Source organism: Colias croceus, chromosome 8 (genome assembly GCF_905220415.1).
Source record: "Colias croceus chromosome 8, ilColCroc2.1".
NCBI classification, from domain to species: domain Eukaryota; kingdom Metazoa; phylum Arthropoda; class Insecta; order Lepidoptera; family Pieridae; genus Colias; species Colias croceus.
The window spans coordinates 7,699,601-7,720,838 of NC_059544.1; the positions used below are offsets into that span (position 1 = coordinate 7,699,601).

A 21,238-nucleotide genomic window follows, 5' to 3' on the forward strand; every position below is an offset into this window, starting at 1 on the left:
TAAGGTGTTTAATTAGAGCATTTGGAACAAAGACTCACTTAAGTAATTGCGGTGATAAGAACATTAATACATCGTTAATGAGCTTAAGTAGTGCGCCAAATAGAAACTGTCCTCCAAACGCCATACAAAGGGCCGGCAGAATAGATGCTGGTTTTTTTTCGCTTTCCGGTTTGAAGTTTACACTAGCCGATGTTTTGCTATAGGTCGCCTTTGGCCCGTTCGCCCTGTTAAAAAAATTGTATAACGATTATGATGTAATAAAATAACATAGCAAAGCGCTTGTATTCAAGGTTAGATAATTATACCCATATGTACTATTCAGCGTGCAACGTCAATGTTATCTTCCGTTTTCGATTTCACTAATGACATCGAATGTGTGAATCACTTACTATTTCAGAATAATTATTGTCATTGTGAAATATGCGTAGTAACTTAGTACTTACGCTTCTCTTTTCCTCAGTGTTCGCTCCCAGAACTTATCGAATCGTGGAACGACTTCCTTCGACGAGTCTTCAGGATTGAGCGCCCAGAGATCGCTTTCAGTTAAACTTCTTCGGAAACCAGTGAGCGCTAAAGGATCGAACCAACTGAATGTGAGACGACTGGGGAAACCCGAAGCACTTTCTGGGCATTGGTTCTACGAAACACACAAATTATTACAAATGCTATTTCATAGCGACCCGGATGTTAATCATAAAGAATCCGTTTTTTATTACCTTCTCATATTTATAAGGTGAATCTCTAGGAGGAAGGTCAGCAAAACAATTAAGTACAAACATTAAGAGAATCATTGGATAGTATATCATATAACTGACGAAATTATATTGAACATTTTCATCGTCAGCTCGTTCATAGTGGTTCATTATTTCAGATCTAAGCTGAGGTAATCCTGCTAATATTAAGAGCAACCAAAAGAAGAACAATACTCCCGAAGCTCTCATACCACATTTTCTATTATAGTACAGTAGTGTTGCCGCAAGAACCTGAAAGTAATATAATTTGATATAATTTGGTCGATTTTTTTTATCTTTTTCATGACAAGTAACATAAAAGTTTATCAAAAATAGTACTGTCATTTGATTGATGAATTTTTGAGAATGATAACAAATTATGATGATATCAATTGTTAGCTTTGGTGAGAGAAAGCAGAAAAGATATTAATATTTTGGTGCAATCTAAACATGATTTTCGTATGTCGTTCTACGTTGATTTTGATTCTCTCCATAATACACGGGTATCGCCGTAAGGATGATACCCGGTCCTTTGGAAGGCTTACGTGGGGACACAGGTCCAACACGCAGAGGCCCTTTAGAGAATTTAATGTGTTGTGGGACACCAGCCGCAGCCTGCCCATGGCTGCACTATAGAGATACAGCCCTGGGCAGTCCGCGGCCAATGTAGGACTAAAATCGGGTTATGGAAGGGGGTGTTAGATGGACTGGTATATTGGGTCTATGGGGACTATGGACGTCTGCCTTTTCAATATTAAAAATTGAAAATTATGGCAGACGGTGACTCGCCAGTTCGGTCGATGGGCTCCCAAAAAGGTTACCGATAATGGCAACAAGGGGGCAACATCAGCTGAACGGCTGGGGGTGTAGAGAGGTGCGGCACCGGTTTCACCATCGCGGGCCCGCGGCCCCGGAGCGGGTTTCCCCGCTATTACGCTATTAGACACTTCCACCCCCGAGCATATAGCTCTAGGGGCTCCACTCTGGAGGGCCAACAAAGGCAAGCCAGAGGTAGGGGATCCTGAACCTCGTCATTGTTCACTCCGAACTGCCACCGGGACAGCCCAGAGGTGAGGACAGGGACCTCCCCCGGGAGCGCTCGGTTCCCGCGGGGTCGCTACTCCCCGACACCTCGCCACAAGGTGCCCTGCGGGGTGACTGACTGCACGGTTGGGATATCTATTGTAGATATGCCAACCGGGGGCGATGGGGTCGTCACGTCCCTACGCCTTGATTTTGATTATTATTATCACGCAGAGCCTAGGTAAACTCGTATCCCTCAAGCCCACGGCCACGGGGCAAGTCACACTCGCACTTGACAGGTTTTTTGGTATTATAACCTTTAACGAGCACTTGACGAGCTTACGTAACCACTTCATGAAACTCTAATGAATCACATAAGAACAAAATTTTGCTTATTCTCTACGTTTTATCGAAAATGTGAGCGGTATTCATTATTTTATTGAATATCGTAATAGATATTCGGCTTAAAAAGTCCTTGTTGAACATGATATGTAGCGGGTTGCTATATAATTTTTTAAATGCACAAATGCAAAATAATATTTATTTATTTTTATTTATGCTTTATTGTACATGCATACCAGGGCAAACAAATTTAGTCTATAATTTTATACAATAATAATTAATAACACATGGGCACATATGCACGAAAAGGCGGCCTTATTGCTCAAGAGCAATCTCTTCCAGGCAACCCTGATTGTAAGGAATGTTGAACGAGTACGAGTATAAATATAGTTCCATGTTTGACCCCATTTATTAATAACATAGGTAATTGTTAGGCTAAAATTTGCGTGCAGCATTATGTTGATTATTATTATTTTTGCTTTGTTGAGCTGAAATCCCTCATAATAAATTATTTATTTATGATTATATTCTATAGCATTAACATAGTTGCTTTTTATAGAATAACGAAGTATTTATGTTGCCTACAATAAAAAATAAGTTAGCCATTGATGAAGCGTCTGATAAACGAACTTGTATTTTCTGCATTTTTAGATCTCTATCAGATTAAAATATTTATATTCTAAACGATTTTAAGTAAAAAATTACAAGCCAACAACGAAATGTTGTTTCCAATTTGAATACATATCTATATAGGTATGTCATAAGAGACCGGTTGAAATTTATCTCTTAAATTTGGGAGAGCTGTCTTATGTTTTGTGTTTTTGGACCATTTAAATTGTGAAACGTTATTTGTAAATCTCTATATTTTGATTAATGATATAATTAGAGGTTTAATTGTTAACAATTATTTGGTTATTGGGTTAACTTTAGAAATTAATTCGAACAAGTAAGCAATTTATTAGCGAGATTTTTTATCTTAATGAAACAAAATCTAACGATGTCTGTCCAAATTCATTCTTTTGCGATGAACAATAATACGAGTAATTTATTTTAGAACAAAATTTTGAACATACTTCCTTCGGATCACCAGAAACTATAGTAGGCTCTAAGATCACAAAAAGTTATTTGAATTATTTTATTAATCAATCAAATAACTTTTTGTGGAATCATAGAAGAATTTAGGTCAAGGTTGATTTGAATGTTGTAACATTATACAGTGGAACGCAAATTACAGTACATCAATAGTTGACTAGTTAAATATCCGCCTTTTAACTAAGACTAAAACTAAAGATTCATAAATACGAATAGAATTTGATATGATTATAAAGATAATAATTATGTAGTAGGTATTTTAAAGAGCATACCTACTACTTATATAATTTTATACTTTTTTTATTTGGTACTAAATAATGAGTCAAGGTAATATCAATTGTTCGTAACAAGATGAGGCCGTCAGATTAACAAAAAAAAAAAAAAACTTTATAATATTTGAGACACTGCTAAGATTTCTTTATAAAAAAGATAACCATATACCTAGGTATAACCGCGGAGGTCCGGTCTATCAGCATGGGAAGTAATCCTTGGATTTGGTATTCCAAATCTAAGGATAATAATATGTTCTCACACCTAGCTCGTATTATCGTGTTGGAGTTGGGGCTGGGCTGACTTTTACCACTATGTACACCTATGTTCATTTACTATTTCATTTAAATAAACTGTAGGTAGGTATATGATAAAGAAGTATTCTGTATTACGATACAAGTATGATTAATCGTAATTTGTATTGTACGAGCTTACTGGAACCAATTAAAGCCATGAATGACAACGCATGTATCAATAGTTAATTGTAAATTCTATGTAGGTACCTATTTTATGTACCAAATTATTCACCACTGTCTCATCAGTGAATAGAGGCTTTTAAAATTTTATTTTACTTGTATTAAAATTTTATTAATTATTATGTCATAAAGTAACCAATGAAGATAAAACTTATAAGGATCGTTTCGGGCTTCGGCTTTATTCAATATAGATTGTATATTCTCAATAGTTTGAAACTTAATCCTAGGATTAGTAGCCACATAATGCGTAGGCGTAATACGTTTTGTTAGTTGTTTCCATGCGAAATAGCTATTTAGGATTTTCCGGTTTAATATTTATTTTTATTTAGATGAAAGCCAAGAAAGACGAGTAAGCACCTCTAGCTAACTGCTAACCTGATATTTAATGACCACGTGACGAACAAGGTAATTAATTAATACTAGCTTACGCCCGCGACTCAGTCCGCGCGGATGTCGGTCTTCGCGTGGATGGTTAATTTCTCCATTTTGAGTACCTAACTCTGACAATGACATCTTATAAATATCTATTGGACCCAAATACGGCTAGGCTTATAATAATACGCAACATGTGTTCGCGGTTCTACAGAACAACGTCTATGGATAAAACTGAAAAATTAAGATAAATTTTTTTCTACGTATTTTTCCAGGATAAAAAGTATCCTATTTTACGCCCAGGATAATAAGGTATAATTATAGCAAGATTCATCGAAGTCGAACCGTTACTTTTCACGTGATGCCTTCACATACAGACAAAAATTTTTTTAATCACATATTTGGATTTGGTATCGATCCAGTAACACCCCCTGGTATTTATTTTTTCAATATTTTCAATGTACAGAATTGACCCTTCTACAGATTTATTATATGTATAGATTAAAAAAAAGTATTTCCTAATTTAATATTTATTTTTCTCCTAATTTTATATATTAAATATTTGCTCACTTATTATTATTAAATAATTGAAAATATTGAACTACACTCGCATCTCAGTTCACCTCAATGAATCCATTCATGCGATTTGTCAATCACATCGTAGGTAATCGCTAATGGAGACTCATGAGCCAGGTCGTAAAATATTGTTTCTATGTATAATTCAGTAAGTACTGTTCAAATTTGGACGTATGAAAGTAATGTTCATTTTGCTCAAAATCCCAACGAATTTGAATTTGATCATAAAGTTTTTTGTGTTCAATTATGAAAAAGTATACCTTGTACATATCAGTAAATATAGGATTCGATATCGCAAAGATAAAAAGATCATGTTGCATTATATTTGAGCTGTTTTTGGGGTTATTAAATTAAGTAGTCTATAAAATTTTGTAATCGAGTAGGTAAGTAGGTACCTAAACTCGTTTAGGGCCATTAGAGTTACGAAGTTTTAGAGGTCAAAATTAAACCCACGGTCTGCGGTTTGTTAGCAATCAAAGAGAGAAAATCAATATAAATTATTTAATCTATACTAATATTTTACCTATAAAGCCGAAGAGTTTGTTTGTTTGAACGCGCTAATCTCGAGAACGACTGGTAAGGTTTGTAAAATTCTTTCGGTGTTAGATAGCTCATTTATCGAGGAAGGCTATAGGCTATACCAGAGTTTCCCAAACTTATTTGTACTGTGACGCCCTTGGGATTTTACTATTTTTCTACGACGCCCCTCCACCCAGCCCCCAAAAATACTTAGCAATTTTAGTAGCAACCTCAGTTTATCAGAAAAACACTATTTGGACATTTATAATTTTTATTACAAAATAAGAACGAAATCAAAACATAAGCATAAAAATAAAAAGAGATATTTAAGCCAGCAAAGCTGGCTAATGTGAAGGATGTACTTAATGCTTTTCTGAGCATAGCTTCTGAATTCGGGGCTTCAGCTTGGAAATTGCCACTCTCATTTCCTTTTCTACGTCTATTTTTGACCTGTACTTGTTTTTTATTACTGCAACTGCAGAAAAGCCTGTTTCGCACAAGTACGAAGTCGCAAATGATAACAAAACCTTTAATGCAGCAGTCCCGATGGCACGATATTCGTGAGAAACAGAGGTCCAAAATTCAAACAGTTTGTCCTTGTCATGTTGAATTTTTAGGCTGGAATCACAGGACAACTCTATTAATTGTTCTCTTCTTCTGTTGAAAGTGTTGATGGTGGTGGCGACTGAAAAGGATTTCTGACCCAGTCATATTGCTCCAGATTATCGGGGAAATATGGACATGTGACGCCCCTGGGACAATGTTGGACGACGCACAGTTTGGGAAGCCCTGGGCTATTATACATCATCACGCTAAGACCAACAGGAGCGGAACCACGCGGGTGAAACCGCGCGTTCAATATATATCTTTCAGTACATAAGGTATTTCTAACATAGTATTTAAATACAGCAATGCTTTTACTTATTGTACCAGTCGCAAGCCGCGTTAGGAATATCAAAAAATGTATTCGCATGTTAATCACAGAAGATCACTGCTTTTTATTTAAGCACGGTATAAATTATAAAACACGAGCGAAAATTGTTGTAACTCTATTGAGTTAATATTGACGAAAAACTATAGGTACTACATATTACTACCTATTATCAATGTTTATAAAAATCGGTGTTGCGTATCTTCAGTTCAAGATCAGATTTAAGCGACGCATTTGTGACTCGATGTTAAGAATCGATAAATTGTTTTTATGATAATCCGTTACTATGGGATCTGTTACATGCTATTTCGAAATCCGTTGAATTTATTGTCTTTATTTACGTGTTTTTATTAACGCCGATAATATTTTTTTTCTTTTCACAATTATACATATATTATACCATCCGCCAACCCGCACTTGGCCAGCGTGGTGGATTATGGCCTGTACCCTCATAGGAGGCCCGTGACCCAGCAGTGGGAACGTATATGGGCTGATGATGATGATGATGATGATTCTGCATAAGCAACTCAATATTATACTTATTTATTTATTTTTTACTATACACTAGGTACAGTTGAAGTTCACCTTGATGTTACAAACCTATAATTACCTCATGACATAACCACAGTTCGTTTTTTAATAGATATGTATTTTGTTGAAAAATTATAGGAAAAAACTTTTGTATCCATGAGACTCTTGAATATAAATAAAATTGAACATATTAATATTTATGAAAATCTACGTCAAGCACTTATTTTACATAAAAAGGGGGTAGGAAAATACATGTAGTTCGGCAGATCATGAGGGCTACTGAATGCTTCAATGACCTTAGAAAACATGTTTGTTTATGTAAGAATATACCTATAGATGTTTGTATCAACGATGTAATTATTTTATCAAATTTAAGAATAAACATTAATTATAATATGGTAATTTATATTGGTTTATTTTGTCAAATTAAAAGACAAAAATATACTGTTTAGTTGAATCATGCAGGAAAGGTAAATATAATTTTATCAAGCAATCAAGATCTCAAACATTGAAAACAAACGCTTTGGTAGTTTAGGAAATTAAGGTCAAGTGTAGTGACTTACAAATATTAATAATAATATTGCATTGCAAAAATATTTATCTTAAATTCATCTAAATATACTTTGATTCTGCAAGGGCTCGTAGTATTTAAATTATTTATATATGACAAATATTATAGTTGTGTAATAACTGCCCATTGTTAGAAATTAATTATAGTTATTACACAATTCTGTACGCTCTCAACAATTTCCTACAAATACATAATACAGAACTTAATGCTCAATAGAATTTAATTGGTAAATTTTATAATATCAGACAAACGTTAATTCACCTTGTAACAAATATACAATATCTAAATGTAAACAGCACCTTGTTATTCCACAGTTTTAACCACATATCAAAGCATATTAGCCTATATATTTGCAACACCTTTTGCATTTGTGCATCAATAAATTAAGTGCGTAAATTGTATAGTAAATTCTTAAATAAGATAAAAGTGGTGGGATAAAAATTAAGCATTGTAGTTTCAATTTATAAAGAAGGATATATGAAAATTACTTACGAAAGTAAATATCTTAACAATAGGACAATAATAGTCTGCATTGAAGACATCCTCCTCTTCTTTAGAAGACTTATGTACAGTTACGCCTAAGTCCACAAACTTCAGAACGATTAAAAGTATTGTTATGATCAATTTGGTGATATTCAGTATATTCCATGGTATATTCTTCTCTTTACTATGCAGTATATAATAAGTATCAAGTAAAGCGGTAAGCCATAGATAACCACATGGTATCCAAATGAGTACTGTTTTTTCGAAGCACGGCGTAAACTCTGGGTTTGATGTATACCATGTTAGATTGCTATCCTGTTGAGGGAAAACATTATATATTTTTGATATGAATAAATAATATTTATTATATATTTTCGATATGAATAATATTTTTAATAATTTTGTAAAATAAAATAATTATTAATAATAATGTTGTATTTGTGTAATACCTTCAGCATTTAAGTTGCTAGTAGCATATTAAATTTGAAAATATACAAAACTGGTTTGATTTGGCTCAATTTGTATAAATAAATTCAAGTACAGATAAATAAGTACATGTACATAATATGGCAAAATCTAAGAATAACAATTCCAAGAACATAGAATTTGAAATGTATATTACATAATTGTCTGTTCTTTTCTTAGTGTATTGTTGCAATTATAATTTGATTTGAAACAGGTTTTCTCAGTCTTGATGTTTTTTAATACAAATAATAAAATGCCTCAGGTCATGGTCACATGGCTAGAGATATTTCAATAATCATCAGTTTTATGATTGGTACCTATTCTGTGTTTTGTTTTAAATATTTAAATGTGAGATAAATGATGGTTCTCAATTGTAATAACATGATGTTAATATAGTACCTATGTACTTATTTAAAATCAGAATTCTTTCATAGATATAAAACTTCTTTTAATAAAAAAATATTATTCTTTAATTTTAAATAAGTACATTTTGTAATTGACTAAAAAAAACACCACACAGTTTACGTTCGAAACGGTCACCACGGCCATTTCTATTAATTTTTTCTGGTTTGTTTACAAGGGTCAAAGACCTACTTACCCAAAATTTTGATCCGCAGAATTCGTCAAGCGTGGAATTGTAAGACATTGTTACTATTGCCGTACTAATGTATACTTTCCATTAAAACGCTATTTCGATTGATAAATCTTGAAACAGCGACTTATAACCGGTCGTAGTTTATCATATCCATTCACCATTCGTAATTATTTATGTTCTGACCGCAGAAATTTCATTAAGTACAGATTTTATAGTAAGTATTTATTGCAAAAAGTTTAAAGTAAAAACACGTTAAAATATAATGATCACATAACCAAGAACACGTTTGCTTTTCTTTTTTTACCGTACTCTGACACAAGACCTCAAATTTGGATACACAGTATACACTCACACACCGCGCACGAATCACGATCACAGAGCAAGTAGGTCTAGGTACCTCTTTGCCTTTGGCAAGTACTGGCAAGTACGATCCAATGAATAGGACAATAATTGACAAAATCACAATTCAAGAACAAGTCCATAGAGTACTTCTTTTTATGACCGCTGTCGCTTCTCGGTTTTCACTAGCAGTGTGTCCATAAACAATACTGGTTCATATTAGAGCGTGGAAATCAATGAATAAGGAATCACATGGAAGTGACATACCTACAAAAAAAGTGTGGCCGGCGCCATATTGCTTGTAACAAAACATGGCGGTGTTTAGTGCCGCGAATATATCGATAAACATTATTATGTTTATCGATATAAAAATAATATTAATATATTTTTTTTTAAGTTATACTTCTTTTGGCGCGTAACTTCTAACGCGTGTACATAAACACACACTCTTTTTTATTTATTTTAACTTTATTGTACAAAACATAGAAGTAAAATTACAAATGGAAAAAATGACAATGCCAATTAATAAAATTAAGTATGACTTCGATATAAGGATTACGGTAGACTTACAATTTGGTAATTTCAGTTTTGAGGAATGTAATATAATGAAACAACATAATATATACTAATATAGGTATATAATAGTATTTTATTACGATGAACAACACAATTATTATACAGTAATTGTATTTATTTATTTATAAATAATAGACAAAAAAACAATAATATATAATAATAGAGAAAATTATAGAGCTAAACTATTTTGTGCAGCCTGGAATGCACTCGGATACACTCCGTTCATTTTTGAGTTCGGGATTTGAGGCTCAACTGGTACCTGGAAATGAAATGTCACAGTTTACATTAACTAGCATTGTTCACTTTACATTTAAACTAAAATGCAATACATTTTAATTAAAAGGGCAATGCTGATGGTTTGAAATTAATATCAACATTAGGGCTTACAATAGCGGAACTTGAATTTATATTTTTGGTTTTATGGCATTGAAATGCTTTATAAATATAAATTTATAAAGAATAGAAAAATAACTTAAAACACCCCATGTATTTAAAGTAAATTGCACTTTCCCTCAGTCAATAACATTTCAACAACCAAATATCACCCAAGTTTGTACTCAAAAAATCATATAAAACCATCTCAGTTTGTTCACAGGCCTCCTTCAAAATAGGAGAAACGTTAGATTATAAATGACAGCCCTAAATCTAAATAAAAAGACCAAAAGGAAATTGGAAGACATCACGTGTCTACAGATAAAAACCTCACCCTGTGTGAATGCAGCGGCAGACATACTGGTATAGCATCATCGTGCAGACTATTCACATCCATTGTTCTATTGAAAGCACTTTCGGGGAAATGTAGGGAACATACTATGATATTATATCCTTTACATTTGGCTTGATATTTTCAGTTTCAATTGCTTCTAACCATTCTCCTTTTCTATTTTCACTTCTTGGTAACCTTCAAAAAATGAATTTTTAGGTTATTATAATTTTAGTCCTGACCTGACTTATTTGTAAATACATTTTTAAAGTACCTACTATAAAAGCGATTAATCTTACTTAAGTTAAAATTCATATTAGGTAAATTTAAGTGTTTTATTTTTCCTTCTGCTGCTCTTGGCAAAATTAATTTGTTATTTTGCAAGTGTATTCACCAAAGCAACTATTCTTAAGATTAATGACACAGCCTTGGGAGACGCACGTCTTCATCGAAACTTTGCTGATGTCGATATTATAAGTCATCACTAGCACCCAAATTCATTATTTTACTAGAACGAAAATATACAAAATAAAGCTATATTTGGTAACAATTTTACACTGAACATAGTCTGTGAATACTCCTCAATTCAATATACATGAAAATAAGTAAATCAGCAAAGTAATAACTAATATTTCAGTCAAAACGTATACATACCGGTGCAAAGACAAACTTTTCTAGTTTTCATTCTTTCCGGAGCCACATCCCACAATACTGCGCTTTGGTATTATGCCACTATTTGTCCTTGACCACTCTATATGTTTTAGACACAAATGTTTGTCACAATCACAAAAATATTCAATATTTTTCAATGTTTACTACGGAGCAATGACAGAGCATGTACATCAAAATAACGAGAACATAAAATGGCGCCCGGCCACAGTAGGTATTTGAGCTAACTTCAAATGTCAAAAGGTATAGAATTAGCACTGACTGACGTATAGTCATATATTTTCACTTAGCAGAATATTCATTAGTTAGAAAGAGACAGTATTCGTTTTATTATTTCGGTATCGAAATGCATGATATTTGTATAATCAGTTGTTTGTATAGAACATTATGCCCTGTCCATAGGATTCCTTAGTCATTGGTGGAAATATAAAATTAATGTGCAACCCGGTGCAACCTAAAGTCCCCAGTACAATGTGCTAACCAATGAATAAGGAATCCTGTGATTCCTTATTCATTGGTGCTAACTGGCAAAATTCGTTGGACAAGTCGTAGTATTTACTCTGTGGTACCGTAGTATATTTCTCTTCTCCATAATACTCGGGTACCACCAGAAGGACGGTACCCGGATCTTTGGAAGGCTTACGTGGGGACACGGATCCAACACGTAGAGGCCCTTTCGAGACTTTTAATGTGTTGTGGGACAACAGCCGCAGCCTGCCCATGACTGCACTATAGAAATACAGCCCTAGACAGTCCGCGGCCGATGTAGGACTATTGCAGGGTATGGAAATTTAATAATTGGGCTATGGATTGGGATGCTAAATGGACTGGTACTGGGGACTATGGGAAACTATGGCACCTGCCTTTCTACTAAAAGAAAGTAAAAATATGTTGGCAGGTGGTGACTCGCCCTCTCACTGTATGGGCCCCCGAAACAAGTCGCTGCAATAGTGCGACAAGGGGGCAACATATTGTGAGCAGCTAAGGATGGAGAGGCGTCCCTGGACTTTAAACTCCGATCACGCGCTCCCTGAGGGTCCAGCATCACGTGCCCACTCGCCACTTACGCTTCGCATCCACCCTTCGAGCTAATATTATTAGTCTGTGGTGGTACTGTTGACCAATCACCAATGTTTAATATTACTTGCTCTGTGCTGTTGACGTTTGATAATCTAAAATCTATCATCTATGCACAGAGTACATCTAATCTATGGCAGCCAAGCTGATGGATAGCGAATTTTATTCCAAAGTTTTATGCATTTTGTTATAGCGTCATAAAGATTTGGATATAAATATTTTCAGCGTGTTCCTAACATTTATTTGAGTTGTTATCTATGTGAATACCAAAGCGGTTTATGTATTTCTATTAATCGGCGTCGAACTTGTAATCCTCAGAATGGCCGAATATTTAGCGGCTATATTTGGGACTGAAAAAGATAAGTAAGTTGTTCGTTGGTTTTAGAATGTATAAATTGAATTATTAATATTGTAATTGAGTTTGTATATTAATAATGATAAAACAGTCACTTTTTAGTCTATATGTTTTTTAGGTTAAGTTCTTTTGGATATATTTATTTTACATTTTCATGTGTTTGATTTTAAATCTATGAAATTAATGAATTGTGTCTGAATTTCAGAGTTAATTGTTCGTTTTATTTTAAAATTGGAGCATGTAGACATGGAGATAGATGCTCAAGAATCCACAATAAACCAACATTCTCTCAAACAGTACTTCTACAAAACTTATATGTAAATCCACAAAATTCTGCTAAATCTGCTGATGGCAGTCACTGTAAGTAACAATTTTGTATCTTTTTGCCATGAGTCATATTTATTGTGATAACATTACTTAACACGTTCGCGGACAGTGCAATCTTACAGGTTGAAGCTAATGAGACACTACTTTTTTTCATACATTGCCCAGGGGCGTAGTGTAACAACACATGGTTAAAAAACCATATGATATGACAGAACGGATATAGGCGTAAACGTCGTAAGCACTCAGCATCAGATTCATAGTCACCCAAATGGGTCTTGACTCGATTTAGGGGTAGACGCTGCATCAAACAGGTCTTGAAGACGTTTTTGTTCTTTTTCGAACGAGTCTCGAGACGCCATCTGCAAAAATATTCGTTACAAATTTAGTTAAACAAAATCGTGTTCACAACATAAATATGATGTTTACAAAAGCAACTAAAGTACCCGTCACGAGAAGCTATAAATTATGTAAACAAACATCTTTTACTAAGTAAACATTTTATACTGCGAGATAATAATAAATTGACCATATTCAATCGACATGAAATATAGACGGGTTATATGAAAGTAACAACCTATTTAATTTAGTCGGATCATATTTTAACGACGCAAAGCGCTATCGTTTGTGTTTCTTGGTACCGGAACGCGTCCGTCGCAGGGATTGTGAACTATCGGGACGCCATTTTGAAATAAACGCATCATTCGAGTTTCGAATGCGTACGAGTTTGTTTCATTGCTTTGCATATATCGCGGATCTGGTTGTTATTGTTAATTTTGTTATTGTTTCGTTATCACTTTTTTATTGTTGTTACTTTAATTGTTGCGTTAATTTTATTTGTTATTACGTATAATGGAGCCAGTAGCCAGTACATCTAAGGAAATAAATTCGCCACGAAAAAAACGTCAAAAGGTGCGTAATACAATTTATCTAAAATATATAATAAGTAAAAAGAAAGAGTTGTTTGTTCAAACGCGCTAATCTTTGGAAACTTAAGGTTAATATTAGAAGTAGGTTTTAAATTGTGAAGTAATTGGTTAGGTTAATTGGTATACCTGGAGATATAGCTTGAGCTTCGTGTGACAAGTGACTACCGGTGATTTTTACAGGTGACGAGCTTTACGGTTAATGAGAAAAATATGGTGATCAACGTATTCATTCATTTTTTTTGTTGGTCCAAATGTTGTGAACTCCTGAACACTTGTTTACAAAATTTATAGCTTCTCATGACGGTTACTTTAGACTTGAATTAGTATATCCAGTATGAGTAAAACAATTAAATTACGTTGGAAACAAAATACTCACTTTCTAAATAACAATTGCGCGCGAAAACATGCAGCGACACGCGGGATCACCGCAGCGGCGCAGTACTCGACTAACCGTATGCAAACATGGCGCCCACGGGCGTAGTGTTCGCGGGAGAGGGGTATAAAAATATGAATGTGTGCGTGGAAGTACCTTCCTTTGACGAATTTTTGTAAATAATACAGTGACAGTACAAAAGTCGTAATTATACCTGTCAAGACAGTACAACATGCCGTTCTTTATGATAGTATGAAAAATCGCACGGCGTGTGGCGTACTGATTTTATGCAAGTAAAAACTGATACGTCGACAGACGTACTGTCGTAACACTTTTAGCTGTATAGACGCCTGTGTTCGTTACTGTCCGCGAACGTGTTAAGATTGTATTATTGTAAAGTTAAGTATGATAGCCCATTTACTGAGAAAGATACTGCTTTCCGAATTGGTGGTAGGTACAATAAGGCCTTTAAATAAAGAGTTCATTCTTAAATTTGGATGCGATGTCTATTTGTAATTTTACTAAAGTGTGGTCTTGATTCACTGTGTCATACCATGTTATATTTATTTTTATGCATTCTGAGTTATTACAAATAAATAACGAAATTAAAAAAAAAAATATCCTATTCAGTTATATAATTTCTCCACTGTTTGAGTTTAATTAACACATTCATATATCACACATCAATGATAACATGTTTGTAATTCGTTTAGTCACATATATTTATTACTTACACAAGCCTAGATAGTTACAGCTAATATTCTGCTCCTAAACTCTTTGATAATTTTGATTTAGGCTGGTTGCAGAGCTTGACCGACCGTCAGTGTGTACCGTCGGTCCTGACTCCTGACGATACGCATCAACATTTGTATGACTATGACACTAATGCGCATGACAATACGCGTGCGTATGGTCGGTCTAGCTATGAACGGTTTTATGAATTTCCATACATACGACAAGCGTGACTGACGTACGCACTGATGGTCGGTCAAGCTCTGCAATCAGCCTTACTGTTATTATAAAATAGAATATTCTCTTTCAGTGGTTGTAGCCAATGTGTCAGACGAAGAGATGCAGGAGCATTATGACAATTTCTTTGAAGATGTATTTGTTGAGTGTGAGGATAAATATGGTGAAATTGAAGAAATGAATGTTTGTGACAACCTCGGGGATCATTTAGTAGGCAATGTTTATATTAAGGTAAGTTAATCTATATAAAAATTTAAATAATAGAAAAAATCTTATAACAAGGAAGGATTCGAATCTGTCTTTTGGCATTTTGTTTGAATTATTGAATTTCTTCTATACTTTTAATTTATAAAGCATTTGAATGCTATAAAACTAAAATATTTATTTCATTAACCCATTGAACCCCAAGCGGCCCGATCGGGCCACGACACAATAGATTTTCTATCATGGATGAGACAGATCTCAGACATCAATCTATGAAAATTATTCAAGATAGTAGAGAATGTTACTTGTTATCAATTCTGCAAGAAGAATTAGTATTCAACGCAACTAACTGGGACAGCATCTCTGCAATATGTTGATTCAAATTTGTTGATAAACAAATGTTCAAATAAATTAATAATGCAATAAACAATTTAATTATTATAGGTAAACCAGAATCTGATGGCAATTAGGGAAATCAAAATTTTGAGTGTGCAACCCTAGGGAAAATGGACTGAACGATCTTGATACTGCTTATTTTTTATTTTGTCCTCAATATCGTACATTACATAAGTGGACAATACTGTACATACGTAAATATTATGTAGGTACATACTTACATGTATACCTAATATACAATTATACATATTACTTTTATACAGGTAATACATATTATCATTATTTACACATATAGGTCTACCAGAATCTGATGGCATATTTATATTTAAGAAATAATAGATTTTCATATGGCAACTTTATTTGACAACTATCAAATTGGTTGTCAAATTATTTGTCTTCTTTGCAATTATTGAATAATTTTTAGGATTTTGTCAAAAAAATCTTCGAAAGTGTCGAAAAAGCCGCTGCGATCACACGCAAGAGGTGTTGTTTATAATGTGTATAGAAAAACATTCGATGAAGAAGGGTCAAACACATCACAATTTTCAATTTTGAATATTTTATTGGTCAATTGGACTTACCCGTTTTAATACTTTTAATTAAAAATATTATAATGTAGGTAACTTTAATATTGTTTGTTGTTTACAATATAATTTTATGAAAACTTATTACAGGAGTTTCCAATACGGCTATTCGTCAAGTCCAAGTCAATTTTATAATGTGTATATCTGTTAATACTTACGAAAATACCTAAACAGTTTTATTTTATTTTATAATAAATTATAAGCAATCCAGTTTTGATCTGCATTATCATTACATCCATATTTTCACATGGCATAATGATAATGAATATACAAATATAGGTATGTGAAAATAATAATATGTATTACCTTTATAAAAAATAATATGTATATTATACATGCAAATATGTACCTATATAATATTAAGTGGACATCTCATTATTAAGTACAGTATTTTCCACTTATGTAATGTGACTAATAAAACAACAACAAAATAAAAAATAAGCAGTATCAAGATCGTTCAGTCCATTTTCCCTAGGGTTGCACACTCAAAATTTTGATTTCCCTAATTGCCATCAGATTCTGGTTTACCTATACCTACCTATATTTGTATATTCATTACCAGTATCAGTATGCGATTTGAAATTATCGATATAATGATAATGTAGATCAAAACTGCTTTATAAAATAAAATAAAAATAAAATAAAACTATGTTTATTTTCGTAAGTATTAACAGATACAGACATTATAAAATTGACTTGGACAGCTTGGACTTGACGAATAGCCGTATTGGAAACTCCTGTAATAAGTTTTCATAAATTTATATTCTAATCAACAAACAATATTAGTTACCTACATACAAAGCCTACATATAATATTTTTTAATTTAAAGTATCAAAACGGGTAAGTCCAATTTACCAATAAAATCTTCAAAATTGAAAATTGTGATGTGTTTGACCCTTCTTCATCGAATGTTTTTCTATACACATTATAAACAACACCTCTTGCTTGTGATCGCATCGGCTTTTTCGACATTTTCGAAGATTTTTTAGACAAAATCTTATAAATTATTCATCAACTGCAAAAAAGACAAATAATTTGACAACCAATTTGATAGTTGTCAAATAAGTTGCCACATGAAAATCTTTTATTTCTTAAATATAAATATGCCATCAGATTCTGGTAGACCTATAACCAAATCACGAACACCACAGCTGGGGGCCCCTAAAAAACTAGAAAGTACTATTTAAAACTACATAATTAATAAATCTCCCAAATAATATATGAATACTATTATTATCTATTTTAGTTCCGTCGTGAAGAAGATGCGGAGAAAGCGGTGAACGATCTCAACAACCGTTGGTTTGGTGGTCGGCCAGTGTACGCGGAACTTTCGCCGGTGACAGACTTCCGTGAAGCGTGCTGCCGCCAGTACGAGATGGGAGAGTGCACTCGCAGTGGTTTCTGTAACTTCATGCATTTGAAACCTATTTCGAGGGAACTTAGGAGGTATGATTTGTCATTAATCTTTATTTGAAATAGTATGGTTTGGTTTTTAAAACAAATATTGTATATCAGCACAAGAAAGAAGTAAGAATTCATTGTTTTTTGTAAATAAACTCCAAAAGGTGGTACTTGAGGTGTTCTTTTTTAATTGGCTCGAAATTGATGCATTAAAAGTTCACAAAATAATTTTAACAGATTGAAGTCAGATTGAATGCAGTTTACTTTCTTTTCATTTGAAATGAAAAGAAAGTAAACTGATGTTTCCTTTTATATATACAAGGTGTCCCATTATGGGTATACTAAGCGCGAAGGGACTTGTTTGCATACACTGATCACGTAAAAAATACTTACACAACAAAATTACGTCAAAAATTTTTTGCTAATTTTTTCCAATCCATGTTTTCTTCTCTAGCTTCGCTCAGCCGGAATATAACGCTTCGCTACTGTGAGCATTTTGTCTATGAAAACATAAACGATAGCTCACGTGCGGGTGGCTAAGTTGGGCGGGTTGCTTGTTAGGGGTTTGCATATAGGTTTAAGAATTCATCTATTTGAAAAAAACAAGCGTCTGGAATTTTATAAGTATTTCTCCTTTGAGCTTAGTATACCAACGGTGGGACACCCTGTATATTATAACTACATATTACAAAATTCCACCTTGTGTGCTTAACCATACCACAGTAACAGAATACGAACAGCAGCAAAAAATGTTTTCGAATCGTACGAAACGGATCACTCATACAAACATCGTATTATGTTCAGCATATACATATCTATTATATATTATTTCAATTTCATTAATGTGTTCTCTTTCAGATACCTATACGCGCGTCGCAAGAGCGGTCGCCGCTCGCGGTCCCGCTCGCGCGAGCGCCGCCGCCGCTCCCGCTCCCGCGAGCGACGCCGCGAACCGCCGCGCAACTCGCGCGCCGGACGATACTAGCAACTGTAGCTCTATTGTCTATGCGATTCAACTGACAATAGGATCGATGCTGCGCCATTTTGTGACGTCATAATAAATAAAAAAAATAAATTGCTTTCGATAATATATATTTTAAATTACAGTTTCATATGTTTTTGTTTTAAATTATTATATATTAAAGTAGCTCTCCGCCCGCGGCATCGCCCACTTTGACTAAACCTTCCTCTTGAATCACTCTATCTATTAAAAAACCGCATCAAAATCCGTTGCGTAGTTTTAGGGATATACAGAGAAAGCGACTTTGTTTTATACTATGCAGTGATTACGCCACTTCCCATACTAAATTGGGCTTTGTTCTATGTATGAATTAAGCAAATAAAATAAATCATTATGTATTGAAATGCGAATTATATACAGTGGATTTCGGTTATAACGACGGCGGAGGGACCACTTTAATGTTGTCGCTATATCCGGAGGTCTCTATATCCGAAATAATAAAAAATCACGTACATTATGTATATATACATACGTAGTTATTTATTTATCACTTATTTATATTATACATGGCTTTTATTAAAAAAACGAGTTATAGTGCACTGCTTAAGTTTAGACTTTTGTGCACGCTGTAAGGTATATTCCATTTTCATAATTCCCTCTACATCTAAATTATTACTGGCTTCTCCAAATAAACAGTACTTTTTGAGCGTTGTAATAGCACATAATGCATCTCTAATGCACGCACGTGCTAAGTAATCCTACACAGAAACAAATCACTTGACCATCTGCGAATGTAAACAAAAGATTCTTATCCTTTGTTTACATTCCTACATAATACAAGCTTAATAGTTAAAGTTGATGAATGAGTCTTTGCGCCTTTGCCGACTCCGTCTCAATATCCGCAATGAATTTCTAGGAATCTGTCCCAAATAGTTCATAAAAACAAGCCGTTATACCCGAATTAGGCGTTATATCCGGAGTCGCTATTGCCGAATGGATTTATACGAAAGTATGCTTCAAATTCTAGGGACGTAAGTTCGACGTCGCTATAACCGAAAGGTCGTTACAACCGAGGTCGTTATTAATGAAATCCACTGTATTTCTTTTTCAAATCGCATTTGACGGTTGACACGAAACTGACACTAAATGTCTTTGACTTTCCTATTGTTAGTTATATCATATAAGCTTCTTGGTTATATCGCATAGTATCTCATTATAACTGGGAGAGTAATATTATGCACATAGTCTATCTCTATCTTTCTCAATACGAAAGACAAAGATGGAATGATGCAGGGGTTTGAAATCTTGTGAAAAGGCGTGTGTGTACGTTGACGGCCATTTTGTGAAGCTACTGTCGCAGATGTAAAAATTGATGTATCTTTTTATCATTAAATCCTTCTCCTAACTGTAGTTTGTTGTATAAGAATACAAGTACAACACATACAAGTGTGATTGTAATTATGCTCATCGTAATTTAAATGATTTTTTTTCTTTCTTGTGTTAGTACTTATGGTATATTTTATATCAAACATTAATTTGGAGTTATCTGCACTGGAAAATTGTTCAAGAGATTGAAGCTTCATAAAATGACGTCTTGAAAAAAAAAGCTCTTATTGTATTTGTGAGGACACCAAGAAAGTTTAATTCGACGCGATGTCTTAAAGACAGGAAATCAACCTAAATTAATGTATTTTTTATACTGAAATAAGGTTAGTCGTTTAAGCAATAAAAATGGTTTAATTTAAATAACTTTTTTTTAAATGAATTTCTTATAATTTCTGTACCTACTTTTAACCGCAAGGTTGATTTCATCTGTCTTAAATAGGGAAATAAGTTATAAATTTTAGTATTTTTATACATAGTAAATAAGCCAAGATTATCTTCCTTTAGATAAGTCTTTCCATCAGAATTGTTCTCATACATTAGAAACAGCTAGAAATGATAATACAATATAAAAAAATCCAAATCACATTAACACTCTAAATAGCGTAAACTGAAATAGACAGTTTCATATAAAGAGTTTTATGAACATTCATTGATCACAGGAATGAAATTGTGAGATTGAGATTCAGTCTGTACTCTGTAGCCAGATACCTACAAAGTTCCATTTTCGTGGCCTTGTGTTATATTGTGAATTTTATGTTCATACTTGATATGTATTATTGTTCCTTAAACTTCTCTAGTATTTGTGTAAACACTCTAATTTCTAATGTACAAACAAAAATCGTCTATTTTTATTTTTACTTATACCGTCATCCAAGTAAAACGTGTGGAACATATATAAATTCCACGGAAGGTACCTACAATGAAATGTTAAGATTCGTAAAATTCATGATGTCAACTACACAACCTACTTTGATAAATGTGAAAATATAGATGTAAAATAATTATAAGTGTCAT

The 21,238-nt window shown here is 33.5% G+C and overlaps 2 protein-coding genes and 2 long non-coding RNA genes across 7 annotated transcripts in view; 1 reads left to right on the forward strand and 3 right to left on the reverse strand.

Moving 5' to 3' along the window:
• Window positions 1–9,342, reverse strand: part of LOC123693863 (multidrug resistance-associated protein 1) — a 39,724-nt gene extending 30,382 nt beyond the window's left edge. For all 4 annotated transcript variants that reach the window (XM_045639123.1, XM_045639121.1, XM_045639122.1 and 1 more), the window contains exons 1-5: window positions 8,981–9,342; window positions 7,927–8,232; window positions 717–983; window positions 444–637; window positions 39–224 (exon numbers count right to left, since the gene is read on the reverse strand). In XM_045639123.1, coding sequence (XP_045495079.1) covers window positions 39–224; window positions 444–637; window positions 717–983; window positions 7,927–8,232; window positions 8,981–9,028 — 1,001 coding nt within the window. In that variant the 5' untranslated portion in view covers window positions 9,029–9,342. The remainder of the gene's footprint in view (window positions 1–38; window positions 225–443; window positions 638–716; window positions 984–7,926; window positions 8,233–8,980) is intronic.
• Window positions 9,343–9,992: 650 nt separating this feature from the next.
• On the reverse strand, window positions 9,993–11,290 carry LOC123693902. Its single transcript, XR_006751729.1, has 3 exons — window positions 11,250–11,290; window positions 10,599–10,793; window positions 9,993–10,151 (listed from the first exon to the last, which is right to left on the reverse strand). It is a non-coding gene; the product is annotated as an uncharacterized LOC123693902 (long non-coding RNA).
• Window positions 11,291–12,471: 1,181 nt separating this feature from the next.
• Window positions 12,472–19,249, forward strand: LOC123693893 (splicing factor U2af 38 kDa subunit). Its single transcript, XM_045639160.1, has 5 exons — window positions 12,472–12,704; window positions 12,902–13,056; window positions 15,365–15,522; window positions 17,723–17,922; window positions 18,736–19,249. Exons 1-5 carry the CDS (start codon window positions 12,661–12,663, stop codon window positions 18,860–18,862), a joined length of 684 nt encoding a protein of 227 aa, XP_045495116.1. The 5' UTR covers window positions 12,472–12,660; the 3' UTR covers window positions 18,863–19,249.
• Window positions 13,114–14,698, reverse strand: LOC123693903. The gene is made up of 2 exons (XR_006751730.1): window positions 14,326–14,698; window positions 13,114–13,382 (listed from the first exon to the last, which is right to left on the reverse strand). It is a non-coding gene; the product is annotated as an uncharacterized LOC123693903 (long non-coding RNA).
• Window positions 19,250–21,238: the final 1,989 nt, after the last annotated feature.